Source organism: Calidris pugnax, unplaced genomic scaffold (assembly GCF_001431845.1).
Source record: "Calidris pugnax isolate Ruff unplaced genomic scaffold, ASM143184v1 scaffold183, whole genome shotgun sequence".
NCBI lineage: Eukaryota > Metazoa > Chordata > Aves > Charadriiformes > Scolopacidae > Calidris > Calidris pugnax.
Window position 1 is genome coordinate 3,152,375 of NW_015090930.1, and position 13,284 is coordinate 3,165,658.

The window sequence follows — 13,284 nt, forward strand, 5'->3', positions numbered from 1 at the left end:
GTGAGGGGGTAGGGGTACGGGTGTTTGGGGGTTCTGCCTTTGTCACCCTCGGGCAGCCTATCGCCAAAGAGAGAAGGTTTTCCTGATGGGTTTAACGTAAGGTGAGAACTGGGCTGGACCTTAGTGCTTGCAATATTATTATTTGCCCATAAGGTTTAAATACATCTTCAGGTAACCATTTGCCTTATAGCAATCTTCCATTGTTAGGAAATCTATTGATTGACTAGAACATGTTGTTATCTGTCATTTATATTACGTAGTATTACCTTGTAAGGTAGATGCTTGGCTGGTATAAATTGCTACAGCTTTGTCTGGAGCTGTGACAATTTACACCAGCTGAGAATTTGCGCCCTGTGTCCTATGGCACTTTATTATGGACCCATCGCTGATGGGTTAAATCTTAATTACTTGCGTAATGTCATATATAAATATATATATATATATTTACAGGCATTCTATGGGGTACTGCTGCCTATGGATAAAGATTTGTACCCTAACCAGGTCATTTTAATTTTTTCATTAGCTATACGTGGAGAAGATACATTATGTTACACAGGATGCACCATATATATCTCATGTAGTGCATATTATAGTGCTGTATGTTATTAATTTAAGAAATCATTATTCTTGAGGCCCTACCTCAAATTTTGTATTTATGTGTACAAATGCAATTTATTGTATTATATATTTGCCTATTATATTTGGATGTGATAAATTAAAATTATTCAATAATGTATTGGCTCTAAAGACTCTAAATAAATGTCCAGTGTTTAAACAGAAAATACGTCGGCATTTTTCTGGTGAATGAAATGTCTCTTTCTCCGCTGCCTCCTTCCCCACCCAATGCACACCACAAACATCATTCTTACTTAACACACAGCCTTAAGGTATCTGCAGAATTGATCCGTTTGATTGTTAGAAACCTTGAGCAGCAACTGGAAACAGCCCTCTTGGGAGATAGAGATATTGCACAGCTGCAGAAACAAGTATCAATTAAATGGTGGGATTCTTAACTATTTGAGTGCTCTGTAGCTTGTAGATTAATTGATTACATAGAAGAGAACCAACTGGATTTGCTTAAACCCTTCTTTATCCTATCAATTCAATCTTCCCAAAGGTTGTTGAGCCATTAAAAACAGTAGAGGTTCGTGTCTGCTGGAGATGCAAATGAGAGGTCTAAGGGAAGGAAAGTGAAAGGACACCTGTTCCTGATGTTGTGGTACCTTTTGTTTAGAGCTGGATTCCTTCAACACCAGGTAAGGGGGTTCTTCCCTTCCCGGCAGCCTGCGATGGAGCGGGTACTCACCCAGCCTGTTCCACTGCTGGCAGGTGGGTCCCGGTTTGAGGGACAAGATGCCAGCTTTTTGACAGGCTTTCCCCAGATCCGATAGCTGACCTACAATAATGTCTGGTCACGATGTGGCATCACGTGTGGTAGGAGATAAGAGATATTAGGAGGGCGCCAAGAGCGTGACAGGGATTCTAGGCAAGGTCCTAGCCCTGGAGATGGCTCAATAGCCATGTGGCAGGGCTGTTCCAGCCCGTCTGGTCATGGGTCCCACTCTGTCCATCCCCTCCTGCCAAAATGTACTTTGTCTGTAGACTTGCATTTCTCTGAGATGTGTATGTGCAGATGGAGATGGCAGGACCTGAAGATGGCAGGCTGCAGTAATTTTTTTTTCACATAAAAGGCAGTTTTCATCTTGGAGAAGTCTGAAGTTACCTGCGAGCGTCATGAGAGTCCTCAGAGGCAGGTAAGTGTCATTAGTCTCCTTTTCAGGAGAGAAAACTGAGGCACATGCAACGTGTCAAACCTCCAGTCAATCAATGTGAGTCAATGACACAACACATTGATTTTGGGAGTAAGAGACAGTCCTTTGCTGTCACCATTAGGCTCTACTGCTTTAAATCTTCAAACTCGTGGGAACAGATAAAAATCCATGTCCTTTTAACTTGGGTGTATGGATTCACCCAGGCCATGCTTTTAACCAATGGACATAACTGACTAGAAAACAGGCACATCTTCTCCTGCAGCACTAGCAGATGTGTTCAGTTTGAAATAATTTTACTGTTTCGGGTACTGAAATTCCTATGGCCAGGGTGGAGACCGAATGGCACATCTTATACCAACCTAATAGATTAATCAACTGTAAAGTTTGATTTGGACTTTTGAGGTACTCAGACATAAGCTGACTGTGTGCTTGGGAATTAAGCAAACAACCGAAAAAGCAGTAGGTGTTGCTCTGTGGTTGAGTACAGGAGGAGAGAAATGATTTCTCTTTGTAAGGCCTCGTTCTGATGCATTTGTCAGTTATTTATGTAATTATAAACCTGGACGTGGATGCTTTCAGCCTGGTGAACTGATTATCCAGTCCTTTACAACTATTTATCAGTTGCTAGGACAGGTATGGCACGAAGTATTCCCCCCTCCCCTTCCTTCCTTCACATCTACTCTTTTTCCTCTTTTTCTTAATATTTAGCTGTAAGTGCTGTTAATTCTTGCCCTCTGCTGGCTGCAAAGGAAACTTTGCCCGTATGGATTGTAAGTTTCCCTTCGGAGCCAGGCTTTCCAGGGATGGGAGCCTTATTTGGGAATCGAGGAGATTTTCGATCCCATGAGCTACAAAGTGTTTTGGGTTTTTGTTTTCTTTTTAAATATTTTTTTATTTTTAAGCTGGCACCTGAGTCCACGCATTCAGCTATGCTTGAACTAATACTTAGCACTTCTAATTGCCTTTTATCCAAGGCATGCAGACAACCTTACAACGGCTGCAAGAGCCACTGAGCCCAGTCAAAAATACTTCATCAAACTACAAAATGCCACAAGCTCCGTGGCTGACAGGACATAACAGTTTAATGCCACACAGTTAGCACCATCACAATAATTTAGGTCAAAAATCAAGAAGCATTCAATGTCCAACTGAGAGTGCAAGAGCAATCTTTCACAGGAATATTAGCTGAGCTGAAATCCAGCTCGCTTGCCAGGACTAACACTTTACTCTTGCAAAAGTGCCATCGGACTTTTATTTTTTTTTTTTATTAATAGCTAGGAACGTTCAGGAACAGAGTTTTAATTCTTATCTGCATGTCACGTCTTTCAGATAAGATCATATCAGAATGTCAGATTTTTTGGTGATAAAGGAAGATGATTTGTTGCCATTAGGGGAGATGGGAGAATGAGATTTTTTGTTTTCCGTCCATTTGCCCTATCCTCTTCTGATATAAACAGTTGAAAATCCTTGTGGGATCACTAATGTTCTCCCAATGTGTGATCATTTGGGCACTGAGCTGGGCTATAGGAAGAACCAGCTCTGTGGGACCAGCTCTGCTCCAAGCGCTTCCTACCAGGTCACTCGTGTTATTTTTTGCAGAACCTCTGGGCTCTTGTGATGTTCCCGATCAACAAAACAAGTCAGGAATGAGGAGGATATTCTTTGTCCATGGGATTCTTCAAGGTGTGTTTGAAGACGTGCTTTAAAGCTTGTATGTACCTCCAGTAATTTTTTTTAAATAGCATTTAATCTAGATTTAGGTGTTAAGCTAGTAACAGGTCTATTTAAGAATCTACCTATGACCAGTATAAATTGGATAGCCACTAAAGACTCTGCACCAAGTGGAAAATGGAAAACTCGAGTTGAATTACTTCCAATTTTGCATGTAGATAGACCCTGGTTTTACTACCAGAGAAGCACAAAGGCAGCTAAGCTAACGTGAATTGGACATACAGACCTGTTTCACAGAAAGAATTCTCCTCTTAAATCGGAGAGTAAATACTATGCAGAAAAGTTATTTTATCAGGATGAGGAGAAGAAGGTGTGTCTTGACCTGCTTGATGTGCCATTGCCTCTTTTTCTGGTTGCTATGACTATATATCCATGTGCACACACTGCATGTGTACTTCTCCCCATCCCCCATGGGTTTGAGAATGGTGCTAACAGCACGGCACCCTAAATAAAACTAGGAGGACACAAAGTTATATTTGCATAAAAGCTGTTTTGACACACTTGGAGAGAAATTACCGAGATGCTTTTGGAATGACCACCCCGGAGATTTCCTGGAGAGCATTACCTCGCTTGCAGCCAGGAACAGCTGTTCTCAGAGCTCTTACTAATGAAGTAATTAGGCAACCAAGTCATACTCTTTGCTCTGGCTAATGTAAAGGTGTGCGAGGGCAGCTGCCCCCTAAAGAGTGCACGATTGTTTTGATGTCATCCAAACTTTGTCCAAAGGTACAGCTAATTGCTTTACTTTTAAGACGGCCGGAATCTGCGCGGCGTGGAACCAAACCCCAAGGTGATGAGGGGAGACAGCAGAGAGGAGGATCCTGGCTTTTATGGCTGAAAGGGCTTGGTTTGAACGGGAGCAAAACCAGATCAGCTGGAAACCTCACTTTGCTCCTGTTCTGTGGGATGGGAGCTTCATCTGCGGGTCTGTGGCCTCCACTCCAAATTGGAATCAGGTGTTGTGCAGGGGAGGGTCGCTGCATACAAGGGATGCATGCGGTGGGCTGCTCGTTGCCAAGGGTCGAGCAATAATTAGGGGCTGGAGGGAAGAGATATTTGAAGAGAGGTTTTTAAAACAGCCATCAGAGCAGGTTCTCAGGTGAGTCACGAGTGTCTTGAAATACTTTACCTCCCTTTTACGCTTCAGAGGCGTGTAAGAGCGAGCGGTTCAGTGAGTTAAGCAAGGACATACAGGCGGCCCCAGGAAGGGTATGGATTTCTGCGTTATATATCTCGGAAATTCTTTTTATTTATTCATACCAGGCATAAATTATTGCTAAGGCTAAATAGTTAATTAGGGTCGATTCTTACTATTTTTAGGCCGAGCGGGAGGGAGGGAGGAGGAGATGGTGGAGGTGCCCCCGGCGGGGCGGCGGGGAACCCTGTTCCGCGGGGGGTTAATTTTTCGGGGGAGGAAAATAAAAAAGGGGCCGGGTCCCCTCCTCCAGCCTCCGCATCAATCTTTGTAGAAACGGGGAGGGGGGGTCCCCGTTCCGCGGCGTGGCCGTGGCCGTGGGGCGGCGCTGGCGAGGCCCGGGAGGCTGCGCTGGGCTCCGCAGCAGCTGGCGGGAGGGGAGGCGGGCGCCGCCGCCCGCGCCGCGCCGATGGGTCTCCTCCTGCTCCTCTGGGCGTGTGCGGCCGCCGCCGGGGCAGGTGAGGGGCCCGGGGCTGTGTGTGGGGGGGTGGTGGTGTGAGGACCCCTTTGCCCCCCTCCCTGAGGGGGAAGACAGGTGGAAACTTTGCGGGGTGTCCCTGCTGCGGGGACGGGGGAGCGGGGCCGCGTGTCCCTGGCGGAGGCGAGCGCGGGGTGTCCGCGGGGTGACAGCCCGGCTTGTGTCCGTCCCCCCCCCTCGCCGCGCCCGCTGCGCGGTTCCCCCCCCCCCAGCCCCCGGGCTGTGGCGCCCCGAGGTGCCGCTTCTCCTGCCTCGGGGAGGCTTTTGTTCTCCTTCCCCTTGCCCCGCGGACCGCTCCCCCTCGGTTGCAGCTCTCGGGGAGGGGGGGGGACGACGAGACACACACACGCGTTTCTCTGTAGCGCTTGTAGCTCTGCTCAAGGAAATTACCCAGCGCGATGGTGAGGAATCCGTCTTTTAGAATGAAAAATTGACGATAATTATTTCCTGATCGAGAATTAGACATCTTGAGAGGCGTGACATAGAAACAGTTGAAGGAAAATAGTGCCTCTCTCCACCTGGCAGCGACGTTCCCCCCCGGCAGTGCGGGCAGGCGGTTGGAAGGGGTGAGCGGGACCCCAAACTCCGCTCCGCGGGGGCGCGAAGCCGCTCGCAAAGTTCTTTGTGCGCAACAATTTGCCGCCGGAGCCGCGAGGGGAGAGGGCGAAAATGCCTCTTTTCTCCCCTAAACCCTCGGAACGGTTGCACGTGGAAGCGAGTAGGTTGTGTGCCTTGTGCTTTTACCCCGAAGTGTGTTTCCGTCCCTAAATAGCGTGTCATGGAGATGATGAAGGGGCTGCAGGCGTTGCACGGCTGGACGTGAGCTGGGTGGAGCGTGGCACGGTTGCTGGTGCTTGGGTGTAGGTGATAAGGGCACAAGCAGGGAATACGGGCTGTCGGAGCTGTAAGGCAGAATTAATTTCTTTTAGGGATTTCCTAGTGACATCACTCATAATTATATGGCTTAATCCTCTAATCTGCTGTGGTGCCTTCAGTTCACGTTGGGCCGAATCCACCAAGTCCTGAGACGATGTTTACTCCCGCCCACCTGGGCTGAATCATTTGGAGTTTTGCTCGTGGAAGCCACTGGTTTAAGGGGAATGGCCCAATTGCTTGAAATGGGAATTGAAAGCAGTATCGGAGAGGATCGGGCCCAGGCTCTGCACAGCTCTCCAGTGAGAGCGGATGAGGCGACGGTTAATTTTTACTTCCGAAAGAAACGGTATTTCCAGCTGCTTGTTCCACTGAAGAGAGGCAGCATAAAATACTAGATGCAAACGCATTTGATATGCCTGTGGTATTTTTCTGATAGACTGTGAGAGACCACAGGGGAAAAGGAGACTTGGTTGTCATACTGAACCTGCTGATTTGTTGTTTATTAATTATTAACTAGGCCTACTGCAGTTTGAAGAGCTGGCACAGGGAAATGACTAGGTATTTAAAGCAGTGTAGGCTCTTGCTAAATAGTTGCTGTGACATTAGAAATAGTGTCTGGTTTTGAAAGCGTTTTAAAAGCTGGAAGGGGGCACGCTGAAGTTGTCACACATGATCCTTCACTGGCATAAATCGAAGCCTGTGGAGCTACAGTGATCTATACTTGTTGAGCTTCGGGTATTCAGGCTGGAATAAACAGCTTTAATAGAGCAGCGGAGCTTCTGTGATTTATGGGAGTGCCTGTACTTGCTGGATGTGGTTTCTCTCCTCGCTCTGTTGATGTCTGTGGAAGAGCTTTCACTGACTTCAGTGGGGTCAAGATTTGCCTTACCGGACACAGTTTGTCCTTCCCACTGGGTGAGTTTTAGTTCCTTCTCCACCTCCCTTCATATTAGTAGGATTTTGTTGGTCTGAGTAGATGTGAGCCCTTTCAAATGAGGAACGGCGCACTCTGGTTTTGGCAGGGACAGGCAGACACTGTCTTTCCTGACAGATAAGTTCGTGTGATTTACAGCGTGCTGCTTTGCTTCTGAACGAAAACAGCAAAAGAAATAATAAACCCTCCTGTTTTTCTTCTAAACCAATCTTTGCTTTTGTGTGTTTTTGCCTAGAAAGGCTGGTCCCTGTATTGATATATGTTTATTTTTGGAGTTGGTAGGTTACAGCCCGAGGACTGAAGAGGTGCTGTAGGTTGGGAACCGATGGGTAGATACGTTCTCTCCTGTAGGTCGGTTGGTCCGTCAGCGTGCGCAGTGTCAGGTGTGGTCTTTCAGTGCCTGCGTGTCTAGGGTGGCATCACGATGAAGATAAAATTGCTGATTATCTGGGAATTTCACCCTTGGAGAACTTTATATGGGTTCGTATTCTCTAATTTTAATTTTAATTCTGTACATTCCTCTGAAAGCACTGTCTGTGTCTTCACTTGGATACGTCAGCATTCTTGGAGCTTCAGTTCTGCCAGTGCCTCTAGACCTTCATTTTCCTTGTAGACTAAGGTTGCTAGAGGCCTCCTAAAGCTCTCTTCAATATTTTTTACTGCTCTGCCCCTTGTGCAGTAGTGTCCTCTGCATTAGCATGACATGTTATTCCAACAAATTTTAATTCTTGAATAAAGGAAAGGAGAAAGTGCTGTGGTACAGATGATTTATGAGTAGAACACATAACTTCTTGTTCGTTCTGTACACCTCAGTTATTTCTTAGAGCCTTTCAAAGGATCAAACTAGAATATTTGCTGCTTAACTGGTTCAGAAGCACAGTCCTGGAATAACAAATGAATCAATTTAGACCCGAACGTGAGTTCGCTCAGTGAAAATCAATCTGTGTGCGCTTTACAGGTAACGTCCTTGCTCCACAGAAGTCAGTTGGACTTTTGCCATTGACTTCAGGAACGTCAGAATGTCATTCTTGGAGCACGTTCCTTTTTTACTAATGATGTTAGTGAAAACTTTTCATTACGAAAGTGCTTGGATCCCACACGAGATAGTTCACCTTTGTCTCAGGCACAGATCTCAGGCTGCACCTGCTGTTGAGAGAGGCACTGTGGTCAGGCTGGTCTCTTCCCATCCCTAGAAAAAGGAGATGTGTTTAATGGAGTTTTGTCCAGTTGGGAAAATAGATTAGATTTAGGCTGCGAGCTGTGGGGCCTGATCTGCGAGTGGCGGCTGGGTATGGAATGTGAGAGGAATTTTCAGTTCCTGCGTCTCCTTGGAAATCGTGTAGCCAATAGATGAATGCTGCAAATCTCTTTCATCTTTTTGCATAGGTGGTTATGCTTTTATTTATTTATTACTCTTTAGCCTTATGAAGATACTGGATTAATGTATCTATTTTAGGATCTTTTCACTTGTGTGTATTAAAATCTGCAGAAAGGAAATAGTTTAATTGAAAGAATTAGAAAAGTATGTCATCTCTTTCCTGCAATGGAGTTTCTGTCTTATAAGTAATTACTGTATACAGTGTGTGTGAGTGTGAAGGTACTAGAAATGTCTGCATTAGATATTCTTCTCCATTCTTTTTTTTATTATCTGATTTGAAATAAAAATTGATTTAACTCTCTCTCTCTCTCTCTCTCTCTTTCCCTATGCCTTCAACAGCTGTAGGATTTGGAATGGATCCTGACTTACAAATTGATGTCCTCACAGAACTGGATCTTGTGAATACAACCCTTGGGGTAACACAAGTGTCAGGACTACACAATGCCAGCAAAGCATTTTTATTCCAAGGTAAGACAAGCATCCTCAATTCTCTTATCTCACTTCTGCCTGTGTGAGCTCATAAGAGCTTTGATGCCTGATTCCCTGCAGTGGTGGTCTTGCTTAACTCTCACTTTCTTTTATTTTTATTTTTTGGAAATAGTCCTTGTTACTTTCCTGAAATACATATGGCTTTTTTTTTTTTTTTTGGTAGTCTACTGTCATGTAGTTGAGATTTAGAGATCTTTAGGGAAGTATCTTTGTGTAGGTTTTCAACACTCCCCAATATTTCATTTCTAACTGAATTGGTCAAAGTGGTTTGAAGGCAGGGACTCAGTTGTATTTTTGTGTACTTTCTCTGTGTCTGTACGCATGCAGAGACACACCGAGCTGAAGCTGTGTAGCCATGAGAAAGCATTTAATGTATTTACACTGATTAGTAACGTATAGCAAGGCTTTCATCAGCTTTGTGAAAAGTGTTAAAGTGAGAAAATTAAGCAATATTGTATTTAACTGTCCAAGCTGAGTAACAGGTCGCTTTTTTTTTTTTTCTTTCAGTATTCTAAGGTGAAGTGCTTTAAAATGGTGTTGGGGTTGTTTTTTAGTATTTTTAGTCAACGAAATTCTGGATGATTTAACAAATTTTACCAGGGACTGTGGTAACGTCCAGATTAAGAGACAATGTCCCATGAGGTGGAAGCACTGAGTTGCTTCAATATGCCAGTTACACGAGAATGACATTTACATCAACTGCACATTAAAGCACAGTTAGGAACATATTTAAGTTAAGAGACATCTTATGTTTGTTTTTTCTTTACTGTGCTTTACTCCGTGCTGAAGTGTGCGCATTAATGTCGTTTTGATACCTGTTGTCTGTAGATATTTTTAGAGGCAAACAGCTACGTCCTCATTTAGCTTTAGTTCTGGATCTGCAGTGCTAACTGACTTGATAGTGAGAAATAAAAGAAGCAGGTCTGTCGTCTTAATCCTTAGGTTACCTGGCCAAGGCCAGTTTAGGAGCCAGAACAGAGGGACTTCTGGAGACCTCCTCAGGATTGTTTGTCATATTTTCAACCTTTTATGACACAATGAGTAGCGTAATTTTCACCGATTCCCAGAATAATGTTTTTCTTCTGATAGCCCTGACTCCAGGTTTGTATATTACCGACAACGTGTATTAAACTACAGTTGTTTCTCTAAGGCCTGCAATGGCCAGGCTGACTTAGCAATTGGAAATACTCAAATATTTTATTCCATGTAGCTAATCACAACCACACTGACCAACTGTCATGGCGAGTTTTCACAGAATGGTGGTCAGAGCTGCAGGGAAGAAGACTGGGATGTGTTTTTCAAGACACCAACTGAAGCCATTCATAATGAAAGTAGCTTTAAAAGGCTAATGGTGAAGATGTTAGGGATAGTCAGTTGTTTTTGCTTTGGAGGACCCCACCTGTAGTTTACAAACTTAGAGAAGACTGGTGTAAAAAAGGTAGAGCTTGTAAAATTCACATGGGCACATAAATTGGAAGGTAGATGTTCATGGGAAGCCATGAACAAAAATTCACTGTGCGAAGCGAAAAAACAATTCAGAGTCCGTAGTTAGGTAAATAAAGCACTTTTAAAGTTTTTATTTTATTTTCCACAACAGAAGTGCTTCTTGCTAATGCACACGGGAACAGCCCTGTGCCTGGATATTGCCTCTAGTATAAAATGCCTTGCAAGACAGCTTGGGGAAAATTATTCTCTTCAGTTAAGCTCATCAGCCCTTGAGCTGGGAGAAGACTGAAGGAAGACCTTTGGCGCATTACTCCATCCTGAGAGAGGTCTGCGAGGGGTCTTTCGCTGCTGCTGTCAGACGGGATGGAAGTCCGAGGCCGCTCTGTGGGCTGCTTCTCTCCTTGCTCTTATCTGTTATTTGTTAAATGTCAGTAGTATGTTGGCAGCTGTATGAATTCCCTTTTGCTAACAGAGGTGACTTACTTTACAACCACGGTCTGGCTGTGTGCCAGGGCCTTTGCCTGGAACCGGGAGAGACTTAATTTTGATTTTTATCTTGCCATACAGTAAAACCAATATAGAACTCAGGGCAATGTATGGGCAACTGCTATGTCTAAGTTAGAAGTAATACTTTTCCCCATAAAGATTCACGAAAAAACTAGCCAACGTGACACCCCCAGGGGAGAGAAGAGACTGGAAGTTAGTGCTTAGTTTCAGAATTGCTGTATCCTCCTGGGCCAACCATTCCAGTCTCCGAGATGCGGTCATTTCAGCAAAGCTTGACTTTATTAGTTCTTACCTTATATGAGTAGTTAATGCATGCTCTGCCTCGCTGCGCCACGCTGCTCCAGTGTTGTCTCTGGACAGGGGAGGACCTCAGCTGACAGGCTGATTGCTGAGCACCCAGTCCCATTAGAAGACCGCTTTGCTCGTGTGCTTTCACTGCCGAGGATTCCCTAGTTTAGGAAGTGCAAAGAGTTTGTGTGAGTACGTTCTGTGGCGTGTCCCTTTTCATAGGGGCAGTTTTGCCCCGCTGCCGTTGGCATTGCCCTTACAACAACATAACAGGGCTCTGAGCTTAAACAAAAGTTCCCCGTGGATTAGTTTCTGTCTTGTAAGATGGATTTCCTAAATCGGCATTATTAGAGCTGTTCATACCAAGAGTGTTCCTTGGTGTGTCCCTGGAAGCCTACCTCTTTGAGGTAGTTATGTATACATAACTTTGAGACAGTTATGTATACTGCTGTAGTGAAAATATGGATTGCTTTGTGAAGCAAGATTATTTTTCTATGAGTTGAACTCTTTGAAATGTAAAGCTTTATAAGTTTTGGGCATTTTGTCAGTTGCATCTAAAGGCAACAAGAGGAAATGAAGAAGGGGGATGATGGGATGACATGCACAGAAGAAAGAGAAGCTATTATTTTTAATTAAATTTTTGATCAGTGATGTTAGCTGTCTTACCTTAAGTGACATACTGTTTGTTACAAAGTTTCTGGGGAGTGTTGTCGTGATTTGATTTATCCTAGAGAAAACGTAGGAGGACTCTTTTCCTTGGAGAGTTAGCAATTTCAGTCCAAGAGAACCTCAGTGGAGCCAGTGCAGTATTCTGATTTTGTAAGAATATAGGTAGTAACAGCTGAAACTCAAGCACAAATACAGGCTGGGTGGAGAATGGATTGAGAGAGAGAAGGACTTGGGGGGTGTTAGTAAATGAGAAGCTCAACGAGAGCAGACGATCTGTGCTTGCAGCCCAGAAAGCCAACCATGTCCTGGGCTGCATCAAAAGAAGTGTGGCCAGCAGGGCGAGGGAGGTGATTCTGCCCCTCTGCTCCGCTCTGGTGAGACCCCACCTGCAGTGCTGTGTCCAGCTCTGGAAAAATATGGACCTGTTGGAACGGATCCAGAGGAGGGCCGCAAAGATGCTCAGAGGGATGGAGCACCTCTCCTGTGAAGACAGGCTGAGAGAGTTGGGGTTCAGCCTGGAGAAGAGAAGGCTCCAAGGAGACCTTATAGTAGCCTTCCAGTATCTGAAGGGGGCCGGCAGGAGAGCTGAGGAGGGACTCTTTGTCAGGGAGTGTAGTGACAGGACGAGGGGGTTGAAACTGAAAGAGGGAAGATTTAGATTGAATTTTAGGAAGAAATTCTTTACTGTGAGAGTGGTGAGGCACTGGAACAGGTTGCCCAGAGAAGTTGTGGATGCCTCATCCCTGGAAGTGTTCAAGGCCAGGCTGGATGGGGCAGCTTAGTCTACTGGGAGGTGTCCCTGCCCCATGGTAGGGGGGGTTGGAACTAGGTCCCTTCCAACCCAGACCATTCTGTGATTTCTGTCTGAAGCAGCTTTACAGGGAAAGACACAAATTCAGTTCTGTTGCAAATTGTGGAACAACGTGACAGAATCAAAGTGTCAGTTGAGAGATGTGGGTTGCCTTTGGGCAAGCAAATCTGTTCCTAATTCAGAAAAGCATAGAAACCTGGGATTAAGTGTAGTCATCTGAGGGGTCCTGTTGGGCACGGACTTCAATCATTAGAGTGTTTCAGATAGATTTTTGATTATCATCTCCATTATTTGGGTGTTTTCAGTTCCATTCTCTGTGAAATGTGGATGAGGGAATCCAAAAAGCCGTGTAAGTGCTGCCAGTGTGAATTAGATGAAATGTAGATATCTAACTCGCAATTGCAATTCTGCAAGCAGTCCAGTTCTTAAGATCACAGCCATTATGGTGTTCTAGTTATTTATCTTTTATTTATTTTATAAAAGTGGGGGAGAAAAGGGTTTGTGTGCAGAAGGGTTTTTCTAGCATGAAGGGACAAAGGAGGGGGAGTGGAGAGTCTTGACTAGAATACTTCTGGGGAACTGGACACCCAGGATCCTGGTGTCTGACCCTACATCTCCTCACCTCCAACCGGGATTCCAAAGAATTCAAGGAAACAGTTCTGGGGGTGGATGGGAAATCTGCCTCAAAAAATGTACTGAAAATATTAATC

The 13,284-nt window shown here is 44.9% G+C and overlaps 1 protein-coding gene across 1 annotated transcript in view; it reads left to right on the forward strand.

Moving 5' to 3' along the window:
- Positions 1–5,045: 5,045 nt before the first annotated feature.
- The window catches only part of NELL1 (neural EGFL like 1), a gene marked incomplete at its 3' end in the record, with an annotated part of 158,144 nt that continues 149,905 nt past the window's right edge, over positions 5,046–13,284 (forward strand). Inside the window, exons 1-2 of the mRNA XM_014951584.1 lie at positions 5,046–5,156; positions 8,704–8,832. Coding sequence (XP_014807070.1) covers positions 5,108–5,156; positions 8,704–8,832 — 178 coding nt within the window. The remainder of the gene's footprint in view (positions 5,157–8,703; positions 8,833–13,284) is intronic.